This window comes from Pseudophryne corroboree, chromosome 1 (assembly GCF_028390025.1).
Source record: "Pseudophryne corroboree isolate aPseCor3 chromosome 1, aPseCor3.hap2, whole genome shotgun sequence".
Classification (NCBI taxonomy): Eukaryota; Metazoa; Chordata; class Amphibia; order Anura; family Myobatrachidae; genus Pseudophryne; species Pseudophryne corroboree.
Window position 1 is genome coordinate 812,129,817 of NC_086444.1, and position 25,195 is coordinate 812,155,011.

General features: G+C 46.7%; 1 protein-coding gene across 6 annotated transcripts in view; it reads right to left on the reverse strand.

Annotated features, from left to right (window-relative positions):
• The window catches only part of NPNT (nephronectin), a 217,348-nt gene that overhangs the window by 158,351 nt on the left and 33,802 nt on the right, over positions 1-25,195 (reverse strand). For all 6 annotated transcript variants that reach the window (XM_063919271.1, XM_063919257.1, XM_063919283.1 and 3 more), the window contains exon 2: positions 12,664-12,764. In XM_063919271.1, coding sequence (XP_063775341.1) covers positions 12,664-12,764 — 101 coding nt within the window. The remainder of the gene's footprint in view (positions 1-12,663; positions 12,765-25,195) is intronic.

Sequence of the window (25,195 nt, forward strand, 5' to 3'; positions counted from 1 at the left end):
CCTTTTCGGGATTTGAAACTTCTTATCAGGATTAACCCATGGTTCTTCAAACGGTATTCAATTCCTTTGACACAGGAACAGTAACTGAGGACTTCTTTTTTACATTAAAATAAGATTCCTCACACTCCTCTGACACCTTATCAGGAATATGCAGAACATCTCTGATAGCCTCTATAAGAGCCTCTATTCCCTGTGACAGAGCAGCACCCCCCCCCCCCCCCCTTCTGAGTCCACCTCTCCCTCCTCCATGTCTGACCTATCAGCGTCAGAGTCAGACTGCAGGATATGGGCCAGAGATCGCATTTGCAGACAAATGAGAGGGGACTGAGACGTTGCTTTGGGGACCGAGTCTCTGTTCATAAACTCATCCACAGTCTGTTTTAAGTATTGCGTCTCTTTCTCATTGCGGGACAATTTTGTAGAAAGAGTTGAGATCATTCCCTTAAGAGAATTAACGGTTCAGCCCTGCTAGTCTGTGAGTACCCAGTAGTCAGCCCCCTGGTGAAGAGGAACACTCTGCAGTACAAGACTCACACACTTTGCCTGACATAATGTGACAGCACACACACAGGAAAGGTTAAGCACAATTAACCCATGAAGAGCCCTTTAGGGAGAGACAGAGTTGTTTGGAGCCAGCCCTCACCGCACCCTTATCGCTAATGCCAAGCTTAGCCGGGTCGCAGACTAAGTACCCTGATAGGGGACTTAGTACACTAATAATCGCTCCCCCCCTGCTATGACCCCCTGGTACCGCTGAGGTAATCTGGAGTCACACTGGAGGAGCTGCGCATCCCTGTCCTGTCAGCGTCTGTGTCCACTGCAGAGGGAAAATGGCGCTGCTGAGCGGCAAGATACTCTTGCAGTGAAGCCCCGCCCCTTCAATGGCGCACGGTCTTCCCGCTTTTTTTTATACTGGCTGAGGAATCTGGGGCTTAAAATGGAGAGAACCGTTTTAAGGCTGTGGTGCCAGTATGGATACTGTGTACAGTGTACTGGGAAGCAGTTGTGTACTGTGTCCAGAGACGCATTCCGCCCCATTTAGAAGCCGTGCGTCTCCGTACCCTCATGCCGCCATAATGGCCGGCGCCCCGCTAGCCGGGATGCCGGCTCAGTACTCACCACTCTTCATTCTACTGGCTCTGTTACGGGTGGCGGCGTGATGCGGGACTGTACGCTCGCCGTGGTGGGGCTTGCAAATGGGTCCGTCAGGAGCTCAGTGTCCTGTCAGCGGGGAACGGGGCTATTAACCTTTCAAGAGGTTGGGCCGTTCCCCCCCCTAAGCTCCCACGAAGCAGGCAGGCTGGTGCCATCCAACCCTGCCTGAAAATAACAAATATAAAAAATAAATGCAGAAAACTCTTCAGGAGCTTCCTTCAGCGTGACCTGTTCCTCCGGGCACATTTTCTAAACTGAGTCTGGTAGGAGGGGCATAGAGGGAGGAGACAGCCCACACTATCAAATTCTTAAAGTGTCCATGGCTCTTAGTGGACCCGTCTATACCCATGGTACTAAATGGACCCCAGTATCCTCTAGGATGTAAGAGAAATCTCCCATAGCCAAAATCGATGGAAAAGTTAGTCAAAATCTCCTCCTGCCAGTTCAAGGGAAAACGCTCAGTCAAAATCTGTCATAGTTAAAATCTCTCCGTGTGTATGCACCTTTAGTCAGCGGGGATGGGGAGTTAGGTTTAGGCACCTACAGGGGGTGGTTAGGGTCAGGCATTAAGGGTGAGATTAGAGATTACGGTTAGGTTGCGGGAACAGAGGGTTATGGTGAAATTGGGATCCCGACATTAGTATTATGGCTGAAAGTGGTTGCATATAGAGACGTTCAATTGCTCACATTGGAGACCATGCTCAGATGAATGATCTTCACCTAGCATAGGGCTGGTGAAAGTTTCAAGGGTGCGAAAGCATGATTGGGCTACTTAACGTTAGCTAACCTTTATATGAAGGTGGCATTAGCCTGGTTTCCTCTTCTGATCTCTTCCTGGTGGTACTAGATCTCTTCTAGATGCATATCTCCTCTGTCTCACTTTGCACATGTCAGACATGATGTCAACATATGCACAGTTACACAGCAATAAAAATAAGATTTTACTTACCGGTAAATCTATTTCTCGTAGTTTGTAGTGGATGCTGGGGACTCCGTAAGGACCATGGGGAATAGACGGGCTCCGCAGGAGACAGGGCACTTTAAGAAAGAATTAGGATACTGGTGTGCTCTGGCTCCTCCCTCTATGTCCCTCCTCCAGACCTCAGTTAAGGAAACTGTGCCCGGAAGAGCTGACAGTACAAGGAAAGGATTTTGGAATCCAGGGTAAGACTCATACCAGCCACACCAATCACACCGTATAACCTAGTGATAAACTTACCCAGTTAACAGTATGAACAACAACAGAGCATCAGATAAACTCTGATGCAACCAACATAACCCTTATTTAAGCAATAACTTTATACAAGTATTGCAGAAGAAATCCGCACTTGGGACGGCCCCCAGCATCCACTACGGACTACGAGAAATAGATTTACCGGTAAGTAAAATCTTATTTTCTCTAACGTCCTAGTGGATGCTGGGGACTCCGTAAGGACCATGGGGATTATACCAAAGCTCCCAAACGGGCGGGAGAGTGCGGATGACTCTGCAGCAACGAATGAGCAAACACAAGGTCCTCCTCAGCCAGGGTATCAAACTTGTAGAACTTTGCAAAAGTGTTTGTACCCGACCAAGTTGCTGCTCGGCAAAGCTGTAATGCCGAGACCCCTCGGGCAGCCGCCCAAGAAGAGCCCACCTTCCTTGTGGAATGGGCTTTCACTGATTTTGGTAGCGGCAATCCAGCCGCAGAATGAGCCTGCTGAATCGTGGTACAGATCCAGCGAGCAATAGTTTGCTTTGAAGCAGGAGCACCCAGATTGTTGGGTGCATACAGGATAAACAGTGACTCAGTTTTCCTGACTCTCGCCGTTCTGGCTACATAAACCTTCAAAGCCCTGACCACATCTAGCAACTCGGAATCTTCCAAGTCACGAGTAGCCACAGGCACCACAATAGGTTGGTTCATATGAAAAGATGACACCACTTTTGGCAGAAACTGCGGACGGGTCCGCAGTTCCGCCCTGTCCATATGGAAAACCAGATAGGGGCTTTTATGTGACAACGCCAATTCTGACACACGCCTAACTGAAGCCAAGGCTAACAGCATGACCACCTTCCACGTGAGAAATTTTAACTCCACGGTTTTAAGTGGTTCAAACCAGTGTGATTTCAGGAAACTCAACACCACGTTAAGATCCCAAGGTGCCAATGGAGGCACAAATGGGGGCTGAATATGCAGCACTCCCTTTACAAACGGCTGAACTTCAGGAAGAGAAGCCAGTTCTTTTTGAAAGAAAATGGATAGGGCCGAAATCTGGACCTTAATGGACCCTAATTTTAGGCCCAAAGACACTCCCGACTGTAGGAAGTGCAGGAAACGGCCCAGCTGGAATTCCTCTGTAGGGGCATTCCTGGCCTCACACCAAGCAACATATTTTCGCCATATACGGTGATAATGTTTAGCCGTCACGTCCTTCCTAGCCTTTATCAGCGTAGGAATAACCTTTTTCTGCTAGGATCCGGCGTTCAACCGCGATGCCGTCAAACGCAGCCGCGGTAAGTCTTGGAACAGACAGGGCCCCTGTTGCAACAGATCCTGTCTTAGAGGCAGAGGCCATGGGTCCTCTGTGAGCATTTCTTGCAGCTCTGGATACCAAGTCCTTCTTGGCCAATCCGGAACAATGAGTATTGTTCTCACTCCTCTTTTTCTTATTATTCTCAGCACCTTGGGTATGAGAGGAAGAGGAGGAAATACATAAACCGACTGGAACACCCACGGTGTCACTAGTGCGTCCACAGCTATCGCCTGAGGGTCTCTTGACCTGGCGCAATACCTCTGTAGCTTTTTGTTGAGGCGGGATGCCATCATGTCCACCTGTGGCAGTTCCCACCGACCTGCAATCTGCGCGAAGACTTCTTGATGAAGTCCCCACTCTCCCGGGTGGAGGTCGTGCCTGCTGAGGAAGTCTGCTTCCCAGTTGTCCACTCCCGGAATGAACACTGCTGACAGTGCTCTTACATGATTCTCCGCCCAGCGAAGAATTCTGGTGGCTTCCACCATCGCCACCCTGCTCCTTGTGCCGCCTTGGCGGTTTACATGAGCCACTGCGGTGATGTTGTCGGATTGAATCAGCACCGATTGGTTTTGAAGCAGGGTCACCGCTTGACTTAGGGCGTTGTATATGGCCCTTAGTTCCAGGATATTGATGTGAAGGCAAGTCTCCTGACTTGACCACAGACCCTGGAAATTTCTTCCCTGTGTGACTGCCCCCCACCCTCGGAGGCTTGCATCCGTGGTCACCAGGATCCAGTCCTGAATGCCGAATCTGCGGCCCTCGAGAAGGTGAGCACTCTGCAGCCACCAGAGAAGAGACACCCTGGCCCTGGGGGATAGGGTGATCAACCGATGCATCTGTAGATGCGATCCGGACCACTTGTCCAACAGATCCCATTGAAAGGTCCTCGCATGGAACCTGCCGAAGGGAATGACCTCGTATGACGCCACCATCTTTCCCAGGACTCACGTGCAATGATGCACCGACACCTGTTTTGGTTTTAGGAGGTCTCTGACCAGTGTCATGAGTTCCTGAGCCTTCTCCGTCGGGAGAAAAACCTTCTTCTGGTCTGTGTCCAGAATCATGCCCAGAAAGGGCAGAGGCGTCGTAGGAATCAGCTGCGACTTTGGAATATTCAGAATCCAGCCGTACTGTTGTAACACCTCCCGAGAGCGTGCTACGCTGATCAGCAACTGCTCTCTGGACCTCGCCTTTATGAGGAGATCGTGCAAGTATGGGATAATTGTGACTCCTTGCTTTCGCAGGAGCACCATCATTTCCGCCATTACCTTGGTAAATATTCTCGGTGCCGTGGAGAGACCAAACGGCAACGTCTGGAATTGGTAATGACAATCCTGTACCACAAATCTGAGGTACTCCTGATGAGATGGATAAATGGGGACATGAAGGTAAGCATCCTTTATGTCCAGAGACACCATAAAATCCCCCTCCTCCAGGCTTGCGATGACCGCTCTGAGCGATTCCATCTTGAACTTGAACCTTTTCAGGTATATGTTCAGGGATTTCAAATTCAATATGGGTCTGACCGAACCGTCCGGTTTCGGTACCACAAACATTGTCGAATAGTAACCCCTTCCCTGTTGAAGGAGGGGAACCTTTACCACCACCTGCTGGAGATACAATTTGTGAATTGCAGCTAACACTATTTCCCTCTCTATGGGGGAAGCTGGCAGGGCCGATTTGAGGTAACGGTGAGGGGGCATCACTTCGAATTCTAGCTTGTATCCCTGAGACACAATCTCTATAGCCCAGGGATCCACCTGTGAGTGAACCCACTTGTGGCTGAAATTTCGGAGACGCGCCCCCACCGGGCCTGGCTCCGCCTGTGGAGCCCCAGCGTCATGCGGTGGATTTAGTGGAAGCCGGGGAGGACTTCTGTTCCTGGGAACTAGCTGTATTGTGCAGCTTCTTTCCTCTACCCCTGCCTCTGGCAAGAAAGGATGCACCTCGGACTTTCTTGCCTTTTTGTGATCGAAAGGACTGCATTTGGTAATACGGTGCTTTCTTAGGTTGTGAGGGAACATATGGCAAAAAATTTGACTTTCCAGCCGTAGCAGTGGAGACCAGGTCCGAGAGACCGTCCCCAAACAATTCCTCACCCTTGTAAGGTAAAACCTCCATGTGCCTTTTTGAGTCGGCATCGCCTGTCCATTGCCGAGTCCACAGGACCCTTCTGGCAGAAATCGACATTGCATTTATTCTCGAGCCCAGTAGGCTAATGTCTCTTTGAGCATCTCTCATATATAGGACAGCGTCTTTTATATGCCCCAGGGTTAGTAATATAGTATCCTTGTCCAAGGTATCAAGTTCCTCAGATAAGGTATCTGTCCATGCTGCTGCAGCACTACACATCCAGGCCGACGCAATCGCCGGCCGTAGTAAGGTACCTGAATGTGTATAAATGGACTTAAGGATACCCTCCTGCTTTCGGGTTCACTACGGCTGGCCGGCGGTCGGGCTCCCGGCGACCAGCATCCCGACGCCGGGAGCCCGACCGCCGGCTTACCGACAGCTTGGCGAGCGCAAATGAGCCCCTTGCGGGCTCGCTGCGCTCGCCACGCTACGGGCACGGTGGCGCGCTACGCGCGCCACACTATTTTATTCTCCCTCTATGGGGGTCGTGGACCCCCACGAGGGAAAATAAGTGTCGGTATGCCGGCGGTCGGGCTCCCGGCGCCGGTATACTGAGCGCCGGGAGCCCGACCGCCGGCAAACAGAAGACCACCCCTGCTTTCTATCCGCAGCATCTTTAAGGGTGGCCGTATCCTGTGACGGCAGGGCTACCCTCTTGGATAAGCGTGTTAAAGCTTTGTCTACCCTAGGGGAGGATTCCCAGCGTAACCTGTCCGTTGGCGGGAAAGGATACGCCATAAGCATCCGTTTGGAAATCTGCAGTTTTCTATCTGGAGATTCCCAAGCTTTTTCACATAACTCATTTAACTCATGTGAAGGGGGAAAGGTCACCTCTTGCCTTTTCTCCCCATACATATAAACCCTCTTGTCAGGGACTGGGGTTTCGTCTGTGATGTGCAACACATCTTTCATTGCTATAATCATGTAGCGGATGGCTTTAGCCATTTTAGGCTGCAACTTTGCATCATCGCCATCGACACTGGAGTCAGAATCCGTGTCGATATCTGTGTCAACAATTTGGGATAGTGGGCGCTTCTGAGACCCTGACGGCCTCTGCGATGTAGGATCAGGCATGGGTTGAGACCCTGACTGTCCCAAGGCTTCAGCTTTATCCAACCTTTTATGCAAGGAATTAACATTATCATTTAAAACCTTCCACATATCCATCCAATCGGGTGTCGGCGCCGTCGGCGGCGACCCCACATTCATTTGTACCCGCTCTGTTTCCACATAGCCTTCCTCGTCAAACATGCCGACACAAGCGTACCGACACACCACACACACAGGGGATGCTCTATTCGAAGACAGTTCCCCCACAAGGCCTTTTGGAGAGACAGAGAGAGAGTATGCCAGCACACACCCCAGCGCTATATGACCCAGGAATCACACAGTAACTTAGTTTTAACCCAGTAGCTGCTGTATAAACTGTTTTTGCGCCAAATTTATGTGCCCCCCCCCTCTCTTTTTACCCTCTTTCTACCGTGATTCTGCAGGGGAGAGCCTGGGGAGCTTCCTCTCAGCAGTGCTGTGGAGAGAAAATGGCGCTGGTGAGTGCTGAGGAAGAAGCCCCGCCCCCTCAGCGGCGGGCTTCTGTCCCGCGTTTTGTGAGTAAAATAATGGCGGGGGCTCATGCATATATACAGTGCCCAACTGTATATATGCTGCTTTTTGCCAAGAGGTTCCCAATTGCTGCCCAGGGCGCCCCCCCCTGCGCCCTGCACCCTACAGTGACCGGAGTGTGTGGGTTTAGTGTGGGAGCAATGGCGCACAGCTGCAGTGCTGTGCGCTACCTCATATGAAGACTGGAGTCTTCTGCCGCCGATTTCGAAGTCTTCTTGCTTCTCACGCCGGCTTCTGTCTTCTGGCTCTGCGAGGGGGACGGCGGCGCGGCTCCGGGATCGGATGACCAAGGGTGCGTTCCTGTGTACGATCCCTCTGGAGCTAATGGTGTCCAGTAGCCTAAGAAGCAGGACCTATCTTCAGTGAGTAGGGCTGCTTCTCTCCCCTCAGTCCCATGTAGCAGAGAGTCTGTTGCCAGCAGAAGCTCTCTGAAAATAAAAAACCTAACTAAAATACTTTATTAGCAAGCTCAGGAGAGCTCACTAAGTTGCACCCAGCTCGTCCGGGCACAGATTCAAACTGAGGTCTGGAGGAGGGACATAGAGGGAGGAGCCAGTGCACACCAGTATCCTAATTCTTTCTTAAAGTGCCCTGTCTCCTGCGGAGCCCGTCTATTCCCCATGGTCCTTACGGAGTCCCCAGCATCCACTAGGACGTTAGAGAAATGATAGTGTTAGCTGTCACTTTACTTTTTACTTTTGCAGTTATTTTTCAAACTCAGACCCCGTTACATTTGGCCTTGTTTAATATTATGATCACTAAATACTAGTTTGCAATCTTACTCCACCCACTGACACACTAAAACATCTTTTAAAATACATCTTTCCAAGTCATACTGACTTAAAGCAATGTTCCTTATATAGGTTGTTGATGATGACTACAAGCAAGCCAAGCTTACACAAGAGATGCAGCCGTGACTGTGTCTGCTTCCATCACTGAATCAGCCCCACTATATTTTCTTTGCTCATAACAATAATTTTACTCACTATTTTATCATTGCAGCAGATAGCTAGTTTATAAATGCAGATTATATTTTTCTTTTTAAGTGACCTATTAGCTGAGTCTCATCTGATAGTGAGGGTCTTAAAAAAACATTTTATATTAATTCACAGTATCAAAATAAAGCTTCTGGGATCCTAGGTGTCCTTCGGGCTCCTATCTATTCACTTAAAATTTCCATATAATAATTTCTAATTTCCCACTCAGACCATTGTTTATTAAAATCACATTTATATTATAGTGTATTTCTGTGTAGTCAGGTAATGGTGTGCTGGGCTTTGGGAATGAGGGGCTAAAAGAAGGTTTTATATTCTAGAGACCTCAAAATTAGGTGGCACCAGCCATTGGCATGCCCATAATGGATACAGGGTGTGGGGTGCACGTGGGCCTGAGTCCATGGAGGCCCACACTGCACACCCTGCTTTTATATAATAATATTTACCCCTCCGGAGTCCCACATCTTCAGGAAAATGGTGTGGCGGCCATTTTTCTGAAGATCTGCTCATGCACATTAGCAAAGCCTCCGGACACATAGCATGGGCACCATGGGCCTGATTCAGATGTGGTTGGCATTGCTATCGCTTACATGGAAGCAGCAGCGATAGAACTAATATGTTAATATGTACAGCAGGATGTGTCTAATATAAGTAGATGCCTCCTGCTTGCAATAATGATTCGAGCTGCATCCTAGGACTCGGCATTGGATCATCTGCAACAGCATCGCCCGGCTGGGTGACCCATGGGGTCGCACAAGCTGGCCGCCACAGATCCAACAAATAGGCCAGGAAATCTGTCTTCTGACAGAAATTCTAGGCTTATCACTCCACCATAATGGCAGCGACACGCCTCAGTTTTGGGAAGCAGGCCGTTGCCGTCCCCTCTCGCCCTGACAGTTTGCTGCCGATCTGCATCCGATGTTGCAAGCGTGTGCTGTACATGCGTAGTACAGGTCTGGCAAATACGCAAAGTACCAAACACTGGTACTTTGCAGATGTGCCGCACCTCCTACCACATCTGAATTATGATCTATGCTCCCGGAGACCTGTGCATGTGCAGTAGACTATGGCCCAAAGTCACGGAGCCTGCACACAGGTCCTCTCATCCTAAAACGTCCCTGTGCCAGCCATTTACACTATTAAGGTACTTGTTGGATTTTGTCCAAGTTTATTCCACAACAGTGCATGTGTGTGCACATGGTATTCATCTCTGTCTTATTTATGTCTTGCTTTGCCCTTGCATTTCCTTCATGTGTGTTTCTAGGGGGTCATTCCGAGTTGTTCGCTCGCAAGCTGCTTTTAGCAGCTTTGCACACGCTAAGCCGCCGCCTACTGGGAGTGAATCTTAGCTTATCAAAATTGCGAACGAAAGATTAGCAGAATTGCGAATAGACACTTCTTAGCAGTTTCTGAGTAGCTCCAGACTTACTCGGCATCTGCGATCAGTTCAGTCAGTTTCGTTCCTGGTTTGACGTCACAAACACACCCAGCGTTCGCCCAGACACTCCTCCGTTTCTCCAGCCACTCCCGCGTTTTTCCCAGAAACGGTAGCGTTTTTTCACACACTCCCATAAAACGGACAGTTTCCGCCCAGAAACACCCACTTCCTGTCAATCACACTCCGATCACCAGAACGAAGAAAAAACCTCGTAATGCCGTGAGTAAAATTCCTAACTGCATAGCAAATTTACTTGGCGCAGTCGCACTGCGGACATTGCGCATGCGCATTAGCGACTAATCGCTCCGTTGCGAGAAAAAAATACCGAGCGAACAACTCGGAATGACCCCCCTAGTGTGTATTTCAGTATTAATATAAGCCAGAATTTTAAAGAACAGCTTTCAAAGAGCAACCTTTTTAAATTGCCCATCAAGTACAGTACTGTATTTTCCTACTTTTACATTTCACACATCAGAAAATACTAATACTAGTTACAATGAGCCTATTTCAGACAAATACATTTTTTTGCATTAATTGTACATATTACAGGAAATTGAAAGACTCCATTATACACCACATACCCTTCAGCAACAGAGGTGTCATAGTACCACTAAACGGAAAATGCATGTTGGCTTATATAGACAGGCAACTAATAACATTCACAAATATATATGAAACAGTTATAAGATATAAGCGTAAATGAAGATATTTAAGCTATGGGGGGGAATTCAATCAGCCACAGTTATTTACAGCAGCTAACTGATCACCCGGGGGTATCCAATTAGCCCGACGCCAACCTTTTTCAGGCATTTTTTTCAGGACCCGCTAAGGTCCTGAAACTAATCCCTGATAAGTGCCATTTTTTCATGCCCACGATTGCAAAAACACACAAACTACATGGACAAAAGTATTCGGACTGACCATTACACCAACAGGGACTGTAATTGTTTTTAAATACATATACTTTAATATGGAGTTGGTCCCCCTTTTGCAGCTATAACAGCTTCCACTCTTCTTAGAAGACTTTCCACAATATTTTGGAATCTTTCTGTGGGAATTTGTGCCCATTCATTCTGTAGAGCATTTATGAGGTCAGGAACTGATGTTGGACGAGAAGGCCTGGCTCGCAATCTCCGTTCCAGTTTATCCCAAAGGTACTTGATGGGGTTGAGGTAAGGGCTCTATGCGGGCCAATCACGTTCTTCCATACCAAACTCATCAAACCGTGGGGTCTATTTACTAAGTCTTGGACAGAGATAAAGTGGACAGAGATGAAGTACCAGCCAACCAGCTCCTAACTGTAATTTTTCAAACACAACCTGTAACATAGCAGTTAGCTGATTGGCTGGTACTTTATCTCCATCTACTTTATCTCCATCCAAGGCTTAGTAAATAGATCCCCAACGTCTTTATAGCCTTGCTTTGTGCACTTTGGCACAGTCATGTTGGAATAGAAAAGGCCCTTCCCCAAACTGTTGCCACAAAGTTGGAAGCATAGCATTGTCCAAAATGTCTTGGTATGCTTAAGTATTAAGATTGCCCTTCACTGGAGATAAGGGGCCAAGCCCAAACCCTGAAAAACAGCCCCATACTATAGTATTATCCCTCCCTCACCAAACTTCAGAGTGGCATAATGCAGTCAGGCAGGTAACGTCCTCCTGGCATCCGCCAAACCCAGACTGGCCCATCTGACTGCCAAACTGAAGTGTGATTCATCACTCGACAGAACACGTTTCCACTGCGCATTGGACTTGGTGATGTGAGGCTTGCATGCAGCTGCTCGGCCACTGAAATCCATTCCATTCAGCTCCTGACACACAGATTTTGTGCTTACATTAATGCCAGTGGAATTTTGGAACTCTTCAGCTAAGGAATCAGCAGAGCGTTGGTGACTTTTACGCACCATGCGTCTTTGCAGTAGTTGACCCAGCTCTGTGAATTTACATGATCTTCCGTTTCGTGGCTGAGTTTCTGTTGTTCCTAAACGCTTCCACTTTCTTATAATATCACTTACAATTGACCGTGGAATATCCAGCCGGTATGAAATTTCACGAACCGCCTTATTGCAAAGGTGGCATCCTATCCCAGAACCATGCTTGAAGTCACTGAGCTCTATCACAAATGTTTGCAAATGGAGTCTGCATGGCTAGGTGCTTGATTTTATACATTTGTGGCAACAGATCTGATTGAAACACCTGAATTGAATAATTAACATGTGTGGCCAAATACTTTGGTCTATATAGTGTAGGTTCCGGAACTTATTCGGGATCCTATGTTTTTTTATGGGCAAAAAAATAAATAATTTGAATTAAATTGCCCGAAAAAAATCATCAGGCAAAAAACCACGGTAAAGCCAGCATTTTTTCCCAAAACTTTTTTTAGGCGTAATGAATTTCCCCCATAGCTGTGATTGCAGGCAGCAATATTTTTTCTCAACATTGCAGTTCCTGTCCATAAGACTAAGCAGCCACTTCTTGCTCTTTTTATGTGAATGGGTTGATAGTGTACCAGAGAAAAACAACTTGCACTCAGCTGCAGAGTAAATGTAAATGCAGCGTGAAATACAATTTTTACAGTTAATAGCTTTTTTTTCTTTATTTAAGTAAACTTGTATTTTAGGTCTAGCGGTCACTTTAGCAATTAGCATCTTTACTAACTAAATGTGGGTCAGTAAGGGCCGTCATATTATGTCTGCAAATGCAAAAGCCCCCATTATTAAGCCCTGCTATAAAGTATGGAAGCTTTTATTAGATCTGTAGCAGCCCCTCCAATGTGGCAAAAAAACTCTTGCAATGATTACACTTACGTTGACATTGTCCCCAAGATTGTCGAGCCCACCCCCAGCAGCAATCAATTCTGTTACCATACCGACAGAGACCTGTTGATGAAGCAATCTGTGTGGGCCACCTGTGTGAAGAGATGTGTAATTAATACTTATTCAACATAGACTGAACATTTCAGCACACATTGTAAAAAAGGAAAGTAACGCAATTCAGTCTTCACTCTAAATGACACATACTGTATACCTTTTTAACATTCAATTATACATTTTTTTTATATAAACTATGTAATAAACCACCAGTCTTCTCCTTAGGGTAAACATTCTAAGCACTAATTAGCTATCCAATTAGGTCCATCATATTAAACTTTTTTGCATTAAACTTATGATTAACTTATTTATTATGTTGTATTTATAAGGCATCGTTATTGTCAGGCTGACCTAGGTCGCGGCTTAGTGGAAGGGTACTTGAAAAACAACCCTGGTCCAGTAACCCGGGAATCCGACCCCGGAAGCTACCAGGATTGCACTCAGGTAACGGTCAGGGACGTACAGTCAGGGCAGTGCCACCCCTGTCATAATGAATAAAATAATACAAAGAAGATATTTCTAACACAGATTATGTGTCATGGATATTTTCTTTTATTATTCTAATCATTTCGCCCCCTAGAAAATATATGCATTTGGGGATGGGAGGTAAAGGTAGAGGTGCCTCCTTGCTAATACTTAAGTTCGGGGGGCGGGCAGGGGGTAGGGCCAAGCCATGGGCTGTAAAAGCCCATTGAAAAAGTACAGGGAAGCGGCACCTGTACATGTGCCTCAATGACAGGGGCGTGCATTCAGCCCGCCTGAAAGCATGCCCCTGTCAGTCCCGCTGATGCGATTGGACCAGCGGATACATGCGGCTGCGTGACGTAGCGGGCATTTGTGGTGGCGAGACCTGGTGGAGAAAGGGTGGCTAGCGGCAGACCTGGATCCGAGGGTATCCAGTCCCTGCCAGCCATTCTGCAGAGTTCAGCAGAGGACAGCCGGCTTCCCATTTCAAAAATGGCGCCTCAGCGTAATTTTTCAAATACAAGATGGACGCCGCGAGCCAATCACGGTTCGCTGCATCATCACCCTGACCCCTCGACTGGCTTATATAAGCCAGCGGTGAGGCAGTGGTGGTCAGTCCGGCGGCGGGGAGGGAACAGGCAAGAGCTCCCGAAGATACAAGACGCCGGAAGCCCTGGGAGGCAGCGGCCATGAAAAAGAGCTTAAAAGCCGCCGCCCCCAGGTGAAGACGCCGGAAGCCCTGGGGAGGCAGCGGTCATGAAACAGAGCTTAAAGGCTGCCACCCCCAGGTGAAGATGCAGCATAATAAACTATTTAAACATTAGGTGTTGTGTTTTTATTTTAATATTTTCTTTACAGGTGGACTATGGGTGCCAACGGGCATGCTGGCACTTGTGTTTCTTCCAAGTGCTGGCATGCTGGGGCAGGCTTGCTGGGATCTGTAGGCCGCCTATAAAGAACAATATTAGTATGTCATGAACCCCGCAACCACTGCCACCAGGGGTATGGGCAGGCCCGGCGCTACCCGCTCAGCAAAGGGATGCAGTGCAGGTAGGCGCCGGGCAGGAGAGGTGCCTTCACTGCTCTGCATCCCAGCTGAAGCGCCGTCCTGTCCCCCCCTGCTGCTGCTGCTGCTGCGCCTGCCCTGTCACACTGACAGGCAGCCGCAGCAGCGCCGGCAGCATGAAGCCTTCTCCTCTCTCCCCTGTGACAGGGAGAGGAGTGTCAGTGATCGTTCGGCCGAAAAGGGGCGGAGCTACACGGACCAAGGGGGGCGGAGCTACACAGGATCATGCTATTGAAGATCTGGCCAGCACAACTGTGGTAAGTGGATGTAAAAAGAGTGAGAGAGAAAGTGTGTGTGTGTATGTATGTGTGTGTTTGTGTTTATGTATATACTGTATTTATGTATGTGTGTATCTGTATGCAGAGCCGTCATGTGTAAAAAGGGGACGCTGTCTGCCGTAATGTGTAATAAGGGGGATGCTGTTTGCCGTAATGTGTAATAAGGGGGACGCTGTCTGCCGTAATGTGTAAAAAGGGAACGCTGTCTGCCGTAATGTGTAAAAAGGGGACGCTGTCTGCCGTAATGTGTAAAAAGGGGGATGCTGTCTGCCATAATGTGTAAAAAGGGGATGCTGTCTGCCGTAATGTGTAAAAAGGGGACGCTGTCTGCCGTAATGTGTAAAAAGGGGATGCTGTCTACCGTAATGTGTAAGAAGGGGACTCTGTCTGCCGTAATGTGTAAAAGGGGGGACGCTGTCTGCCGTAATGTGTAAAAAGGGGACGCTGTTTGCCGTAATGTGTAAAAAGGGGGATGCTGTCTGCCTTAACGTGTAAAAAGGGGGGCGCTGTCTGCCGTAATGTGTAAAAAGGGAAATCTGTCCGCCGTAATGTGTAAAAGGGGCTCTACCTGGTGTAGTGGCGCTGCTGTGCGGCGTAGTTTGAATAATGGAGACTACTATAATATGTAATATGTATTGGTGTTATTTTGTGGCCACACCCCTTCCCCCATGAAGCCACGCCCCTAATTTTTTTTGCGCGCCCCTGTTCTACATACAGGGAGGCCGCCAATGCCCTCTCTTGCACACAGCGCTAAAATGTCTAGTTACGGCACTGTCTGTGTGTAGGGCCGTAACTAGCGCTGCACAGGGTGTGTATGGGCAGAGTTCACATCCATAGGCTTACACGGATCTCCTGCAGCTCAGGGGCCCAAGAGGCCATGGTAACCCGCCGGCCTGCATGTAAAGTATGGGAGGGCGCAAATTTATGCTTTGCAGGAGGGCGCCAAACACCCTAGCACCAGCCCTGGGTATGGTGCATAGCACTGGACCCTATTTAAATTTTTATTATTATTTTCATTCTTTCTGTGGCATTCCAGCCCTGGGCTGACTGGTTTGGGGAGTGTTTCATGTTATGGCAGGGGGACCCCATACTGAGTGTCTCCCCTGCTATGGCATTATCACCCCAGGCTGCTGATTTTGATAATATGAGGGGAACCCTATGCTGTTTTTTTTTTGTTTTGTTTTTTTGGAGGGGGGCGGCCACCAAAATCAGCCAGTGCCTCACCAGTCACTGACCTCACCGCACATCACTGGTAACGGTGCAGTGTAAACGGGTGATGCCCTAGGTCCTGTTAAAGGCCTGTGGAGAGACAGATCACTGGCGCTTGGAGATGATGTTATCTCCAAGCGCTGGTAGATGGGAGACCTTCCATTACCACGGGTAAAGCCTGCGGTGTGAACAGGGTTTCAAGCTGCCGTCACATAGCTGTGACACTGCTTGAAACCAGGTTTTAGGTGGAAAAGGGGTATAATTGTTCTGCACCACCATATGAAGGGAATATGGGAAACAATATTTGTGCTGAAAAGCAGTATGATATTACAACATAAATAGTTATTCAGCAGTTTCCAGGTCATGTAACTATTCCACTTATTATATTGTTCCATTTATAGAATCTTAATAAAAATATTCCCAAGACATTCCCTGATAGAATAACACTGTAACAAGTATTTGCACTGCTCTCCTACTGCGGTCTCTTATAAAAATGGAAGGAATGTATTGAGAAGCAGAGACCTGTATAAACTACAGTTTGCCAGGGTATAGTGCTTGGCATATTAGCTTACTAGTAGATTTTAGATTCCATCAGAGAGCATGCTATGTTATTGTTATAATGTTAGTAATACTACTTTATATTATATAGGCATTTGAAGTATTTAGTAGTATTTGTGCTCTGGATAGCTTAGAACATCAACAGAGAGAGGAGTCACGTTTCTTCATAAATCTCATTACGATATTTCAGGCCACACATACTGTAATTGTGCTTGGCAAAGTGGTATCTCAAGAAGTGTAATAATCTGAGTAGCTGGCTGGAATGCATTTAACTCTTTGCCAGAGAAATGAACATAAGTGGTATCAATAAAAATAAAGAAAATTAAAAAACAAAGACAGGCACTACTGTATAATGTGTAGTGTACTTCTTAACTATAAACTAGTCAGAAAACCTCCAATTAGTCAATAGCTGGGTGTTTAACCTTTGACTAGATGATGGACACACACAGGATACAGTTAACATCATCAAATGGAATTCTAATACTTAATTACTGGTTTCTCCTGAACAGCCTGGGGATTTGTGGCTTGTGCTAGACACAATTTACAGGGAACCTGCACAGATAACATTGTTGCTTGAGAAACTCAATGCAGATACGTCAGTGTAATCTAATGCACACATGCTTCTACATGTAGATAATGAAACCAGAGAGATAAGGGTGGTACACACAGAGAGATCCGTGCTTAAAATCTAAGCAATCTGACTAGTTTGTTTAGAAGTCAAGCACGGATCTTTCCGTGTGTATGCCCCCCAGCGATAGTGATGCGCAGCCATGCGTGTCACTAAAGGCCCATATACACTGGAGAGATGTGTGCTGAGCGAACCGCTCAGCACACATCTCTCCCCCCGCTCAGCACAGCGCTCCCCCCCCCCCCCCCCATACTCAGCACACATCACGCTGTGCTGAGTAGGGGGAGAGATGTGTGCTGAGCGGTCTGTGACCGATCGCTCAGCACACATCTCTCCTAGTGTGTACTGGCCAATACAAATATCAGAACCAAAGACACAATAGGTTATTAAATAGTGAGCTACAGTATAACAATAAGTCTTCGGGGGAGATTTATCAAAGATTGGAGAGAGATAAAGTAGATAGAGATAAAGTACCAACCAATCAGCTCCTGTAATTTTTCAAACACAGCCTGTAAATGACATAAGCTGATTGGTTGGTGCTTTATCTCGCTCCACTTTATAGGCCCCCATCCACTAGTGCGGTATGGCCAGTTTTAATACGATTCCAAGCTTTCTGTTTGATGGATCGGATGAAAAGTGCCACATCGCCTGTCATTTTCCTCCGACTCCAATCCGAGGCACGTTCCTGTGCTCCTTGGATCGGAGTCACAAATCGCCATGGCTGCAATTATTATTTAGCGCAATCAGAGGTAAAAAGATGCACATCGGAGGGCATTTGTACACCTGCGATCCTATCGCAGGCGATAACTCGGAGGAGTCACTTGACTGGTACCTGGACACACCCATCCACACTCCCAGCAGTGGTGGATCAGCAGCAGCGCAGCACCCATCGGCGGCTTGGATTTATTGGGTTTTTGTGCAAATCGGATCAAGTAGGTACCAAGCACCCATCACAACCATATTCATAATAGCTACATGTACATGTTTTAACACTGTCCACCAATGTAAACACACTGTCCACCATGTTTATCAATGCACACTGCCCACCATCACCCATATTCCTCAGAGCACATTTGCATTCTTTATTTATGTGTGTCCCATTGCTGGTCCCAAAGTGGGTACATGTTTTATAGATAAAGCTGATGTGTAACTCGTATGTTAAAAATGTCCTTTCAGATATATCACATCAGATGGATTTCCGCTTGATAACTCGGATGTAAAAAAAAAAGCACTAGTTGTAAATCGTAATCGCAAGACTCCCGGGAAGCTGCCGGGAAGGTCAGGGGGAAATCGGATTCGACCTTCAGTGCAGACAAGTCTCACTAGTGGATGGGGGCCTTATCTCTCTTCAAACTTTGATAAATCTCACTCTATTAACCTGCAGTTAGCCACATTGTATCGGTTCCCATCAGGGACGATGCAAGGTCTCTCTGCACCCTAGGCAAAGCTTCAGCCTAGGGCTCCCTAACCTGCTAACCCCACCACCAACATCTAACGGAGGGGAGATGCAGGTGGCCACAAGATGGGCTGGCGTGAATTGCATCAATATACATACTGTATACACAGAAAAGGGACAATACTCAAGACTTTTAAAGTGAAAAAGTATATTGTAAACAAAGACACAAAATTTTGTGACCTTGTTCACAATATACTTTCAAATCATTGAGTGACGACCATTCTTTCTGATAATTGTCAAAATTTTGGTCACTTGGGCATACCATTTCAGCAAAGCAAATGTTCCATTTCCATTCAATAATTAGTTATAATGGTATTAATAATAAACAACAGCAAAAGATTCAAATTTATTATCAGATGCTTCTTCGCAGTACACATTTGGCTTTCATATGGTATCTAGTAGCAACTAGATGATATATGTAAACAATAATAGACATTGGTGTATTTTAGAATATATACTGTATCTTTTTACTCCAAAAATATGTGCACATGACACTCAGGGTTGGGAGGCAGCTGCTGTAACCTAATTTAAGCTGGCAATGCACCTTAACATTTTCTTTACAACCAACAATCTAGTTGGCTAGTTGGAATGAAAATCTAGTAAAGTATGGGAGCAAAGCACAATTGATCATATACTCCAAACGACCGAAAACAGACAAAAAATGAATGGATTTAACTAATCTGTCTGACAGCCCATTTTCATCTATTTTCCAGTGTTTGGCAGCGAATTGTCGATCGCCATTTGCTCCCATTATCAGATGGATGGTTGTACAGATAATATTATAGTGTATGACCAGCTGTAGGTGAAAGATGATCAAATCTGAGACATTAAGGAAGGTCTGCTAGCCATATACAGTAGTTGGGATGTAGAAGATTAAAGTGTGGTTTTCACTTTAACAAACAAATGCAGGTACAGTCAGGGCGCCACAACCTTTTTGTTTGGGAGTGGGGGGCAAGATATCATTTCATTTTGGCCCCTCTAAATCGCTGAATGTCGCCCCCTCAGGGCACCTGGACTTACCCGCCACACCACTCACCTGATGACAGAGATATCTACCTATATCTATCTATCTACAGATGCGTCCGTTGTCAGCTTACTCGCGCACATGAGGCCGCATTGCTATTGTGGCTAGCTGTGCCCACGTGCGACCCATTCATGGGTGCATACACAACCATGCATTGCTATGGATCATGGGTACATACACAGTGCAGACTTAACGGTAAATTTTCAGCTAAACCCAATTAGAAATGAGGGGAGGTCTGGAGGTCCCGTGAGGGAAGGGGGTGGAAGGACACAAGGGAGCTGAAAAAGGGGAGCACAAAGGTGGGAGGGAGAAGATGGGAGGAACATATGAAGTGGGAGATGAGAAGGGCGCAGGGCTAGTCCCAGAGGAGGGGCCAGCCCACAGTAACAAACCACACACTGTAGAGGCTGGACCTAGGTGCGGGGGAGGGCCCTAGAGGCAAGTGGAGAAGAGCTGTGGTGAGGGAAGAGGGGGAGCAGCCCGGAAAGGTTATTATATCCCTACTGACACTGCCCATACTAACTGTAGATGGCAGCTACTCTGCACACCTTGACCCAGTACTTTGACTGGTGCCTTTCACATTTCTGGGGGGAGATGGCGAGCCGCCACCTTGCCCCCCATGTTCCAGCGCCTATGGATACAGTATATACAATACAACCATTAAATTGGCTGTTATTCACTAAAGGCTGTGACTATCACTATTCCAAGTTTTCTCCAAGTAAAATAGCAACTATCAGCAGATTAAATTGCCACAGTTAAGCCGAGTACACAAGGTAAGATTTTTTGCACAATATCACACACTATCTGGCTAGAGTGTGATATAGTGCAATATATCTTACTGCGTGTATGCACTATATTGTATGCAATACAATACGGTGCGCGCTCCCGCGAGTCGGATCCTATGTTATTTGAACATGCAGCTCAATTTTGGCTAGATAGTACACTATCTAGTGCAGGGGAGACACAGAGCCAAGAAATCTTGTTAGGTACATCAAAGAGCCGACTTGGAGACTAAGGCGCACTTGCAAAAAATGGGGTGTGACCTTGTGCCTGCTAGGCCACGACCCTGGTATAAAATACATTGAAAAAGCCAGATCCAACATAAAATACAATGAAAAAGCCACTTCTACATCAAATAATTGAAAAAGCCAGATCCGCATAAAATATATTGAAAAGCCAGATTCACATAATATACTTCAGTTCCCCCATGTGTCACTCCAGCCAGCTCCCCCGTGTGTATTTGGCTCCCTCAGTTCTCAGTCTACGTAGTGCTGCTGCATGTCTGGCTGGAGTGCAGCGGTTTACAGATCTCTTGTGGTCACATGACTTTGAGTGTTGGGAGCCACATTTGAATGAAGAAAGAGCCGCATGTGACTCAAGAGCCACGCGTTGGCCACCACTGATCTAGTGCATATTGTACCGTGTGTATGATAACGTACGATACTGTATCAAATTTGTGTGAGAAATAGTGAGAAGCCTTATCTTATGCTATATGTTATGCTAAATCTTATGCTATATACTAGAATGAGCATACACTATTCAATTACCTGGCAGATAAGATGACAGATCTGGCTGGTTGGAATGAAAATCTGGTAAGAGATGAGAGCAAATGACAATCGACCATTGTTCCCAAACACTGGAAAATAGACAAAAAGTTTTAAACTTTCGTTCATACAAATTGGTGAAATCTGTGATTTAACCAATTTGTCAGAATGACAGGTTTTGTCCATTTTCCAGTATTTGGGAGACTATCTGGCAGACTATCTGCCAGATAATTGTATAGTGTATGCTTTACTGTGTGTATTTTGTTCAGGAGCTCAGGGAAATAGTGTAGGATATCCTAACTTCTTAGCCAAATTCTTACCATGTGTACCCCACTTTATCCCCGTGTCTCTTAATGTCCCCATCTCTACCAATTTAAAATTATCTACCACATAGCTTTGTTGTCTATGCCAGGACTATGCGGACAAAGCTTTAGATATTCCTGCTTCTTTTTTTCTACATTGATGTAAAGCTGTAAGTAACCTGAACGTTCAAATGAAGCATGAATGGAAAAATGTAAGTCTCTGCAAATATGCAAAGCTGTATGCTGCTCAAGATGCTGCCGTCCAGTGGCGGAACTAGCGAGCGGTGGGTCCAAGTGCGACAAAATGCTTTGGGCCCCCCCTCATCCCATCCAAGTCCACCCCCTCACCCCTGGAGAGGATCTGGTGAGGGGGACCTGCTCAGGGCCAGAGAAATGGATACCTAGCAACAGTGCCGTAACTAGACATTTTAGCACTGTGTGCAAGAAACTGCATCGGAGCCCCACCCCTGCATGCAAAACAGGGGCAAAAATACATAGTGGCGTGGCTTCGTGGGGAAGGGGTGTGGCCACAAAATAATACCAATACAGTGCACAGTAGTCTCCATTATTCAAATTACACCGCACAGTAGCACCACTACACCAGGTAGAGACCCTTTTACACCTTACGGCGGACAGATTCCTCTTTTTACACATTACGGCAGACAGCGTCCCCTTTTTACACATTACGGCAGACAATATCCCCCTTTTTACACATTACGGCAGACAGCGTGCACTTTTTACACATAACGGCAGACAGCGTCCCCTTTTTACACATAACGGCAGACAGCGTGTCCTTGTTACACATAGCGGCAGACAGCGTGCCCTTGTTACACATAGCGGCAGACAGCGTACACTTTTTACACATAACGGCAGATAGCGTGCCCTCTTTACACATAACGGCAGATAGCGTGCCCTTGTTAAACGTAGCGGCAGACAGCGTACACTTTTTACACATTACGGCAGACAGCGTGTCCTTGTTACACATTACGGCAGACAGCGTCCACCTTTTTACACATTACGGCAGCCAGATTCCCCCTTTTTACACATTGCGGCAAGCAGATTCCCCATTTTTACACATAGCGGCAGGCAGATTCCCCCTTTTTACACATTGCGGCAGACAGTCCCGAGAAAGACAGAAAGAAAGACAGAAAGAAAGACAGAAAGAAAGAATACTTACCCTCTCCGCTGGCTCAGGCTCCTCGGTGCAGCTTCTGGTCACTCACGATTCCCGGGCAGGAGAGAAGGAGGAGGAGGGAGGTGGAGGAGGGAGCCGCAGCAGCGCTGTGTTATTGGTGGAGGCGCTGCTGCTGCTGCTGCCCCTCTGCTTCACTATAGGCTGTTCTCGGAAGACAGCTTAAAGTGAAGCAGAGGGGCAGCAGCAGCAGTGCCTCAACCAGTAACAAAGCGCTGCTGCGGCTCCCTCCTCCTCCTTCCCCCGTACCGCTGCTCCTCCCCTCTCTGGGCGGCTGTGCGCTGCGGGCAGCGGTTGCCCGCAGTGCACAGCGGCATGTAATGAGTCAGTTTAACTCATTACATGCTTTGGGCCCCTGGACAGAGGCGGGCCCCAGTGCAACGCACTGGTTGCACTGGCGGTAGTTCCGCCTCTACTGCCGTCTCTGCATGTGTAACATATGCACCTAGTTTGCTCCTAGTAATCATTATCAGTGTGTACTTCTGCCCAAGGGATTTGGCTCCAAAGTCCAAACAGATGTATGCCCACTCTGCATAACCTGCATTTGCATGAACATGCCCTTACTGAAATTTGCCTATGTGACACTGCCCCATCACACGTGTGTTTCACGTTTTTGGTCATAAGTGTAGATGTGACCAAAATGTATATGACTCTGCACTGCCCACATTTAAGTGCACCAATTTCTGAGCTTGCACAGTGTTACGGCAAAATAAGCAAGGCAAATGGGCATTACTTGAACTCTGCATCCGCCTTGTGTTTCGCAATACCTGCCATGATATTTTAAAAGGCTTTTGCCCTCTGACATTTGTATAAAACATAATGTGCTACGCACTTACTAATTAAAAAAAAAAGTCCCAAATTCTCGTTTTGCTGTCCTGCAATGTGGGTCACATTTTGCTGGAAGGGTTTCAGAAAGCATGTTTAGAGAGGAATGCACAAAATAAATATGGAATAAATGAAAGAATCTTTAACACAAAAGAAAAATACATGTATTTATTTTATTGACAGTAAATAAAAGTTAACATTACCAGTATGTGAACTTTTATACTTCTGACTCTGGAGAGCTGGACCATGAACAGTGTTTGTTTCCTGAAAAGTACTAATGGCTGACATCCAAGCTGAGTTGCTACAAGCTATAAGAAACGTATTATGAAACTATAGCCCCCAGCTAAATGCATTGAAGTCAGTTGTCCAGAACTCACAACATCAATGAGTGACACAGTGACCTCAGCATGTGTAAAGGGGGGTACACAGGGAGAGAACCGTGTTTAAAATCTAATGGTGTGTACACACGGTGAGATTTTTTCTTACGATTTTGACTATATAGTCAAAATCGTAAGAAAAGTTAGTGCAGATCGCAAGGTGAAAGTCACCTTGCGATCCCGATTCGATGCCGATGTGCTGTCCCGCGCAATCGGCATCGCAAGAATAGATAGACTGTGCAGGCAAGTCAATTTTGACTATGTCTATAGAAGAGATAGTCAAAATTGACACTTAGCCAAAATTGCACATAATGGGGGAGATTCAAATGTTTGAAAAGTCAGTTGGGTGTCTGTTTTTTCCTATCTAATAGACATGAAAAACAGACTCCCAACCGACTTTTCAAACATTTGAATCTCCCCCAATGAGTGTCCGTGCGATACTATGTGCTGACCTAGCCCGTCGCATAGTGAGAATCGGGCATAGTCCGAATCTCACCGTGTGTATGGGCCATAAGCGATCTGACTAGATTGCATAGATTTTAAGCATGGATCTGTCGTGTGTATGCCCCCCAGCGATAAAGATGCGCGGGGCTATCGCCGATGCTGAGTGGGGGGAGAGATATGTGCTGAGCGGTCTGTGTTAAGATCGCTCAGCACTCATCTCTCCCGTCAGTACTGCCCTTACATCTATGGCTGTACTAGACGCATCAAACAGATCCTACCATTATTTCAGGATTATTATTAGTGGATAAACCCTAGTCAGAATTTAAGATCATTATGTGGATAACAGTGACAAAAATTCTACAGATTTACAGTTTCATGTGGCAACAGCCGTACTGTCCCAAATGTATGAAGCCTTAGCAAGTGATAAAGTGGAGATGGATAAGAGAGATAAAGTACCAGCCAACCAGCTCCTAACTGTCATTTTTCAAATCAGCCTGTGACATGGCAGTAAAGAAGTTGATTGACTGCTACTTTATCACTCTTTATCCATCTCTACTTTATCACTTTTTAAGGCTTAATACATTTGGACCAATGTCCTCTAAATGATGCATACTGTTAAGGCTGCATTTTTAAATGAAAATAACAATATCATTATTCATGTAGAAGCCACCCATGCCAGGGGACATGTCCCTTAAAATGCCTGTATTAATGTGCATATACACGGTGAGATTCGAGCTATGCCCGATTCTCACTATGCGACAGAAGCTAGGTCAGCATCGGAAACACATAATGACTGTGCTTGCGATACTGACTATGTGCGATTTTGGCTAAGTGTCAATTTTGACTATCTCTTCTATAGAGATAGTCAAAATTGACTTGTCTGCACAGTCTATCTAGGCTTGCGATGCCGACCACGCGGGACCGCGCATCGGCATCGAATCGGGATCTCAAGGTGACTTTCACCTTGCGATCTGCACTAACTTTTCTTACGATTTTGACAATATAGTCAAAGTCGTAAGAAAATATCTCACCGTGTGTACACACCCTTAGATTTATGTAGTCATGAGAGGGTCATGGGTTACGGCAGTAAGGTAGCTAGAC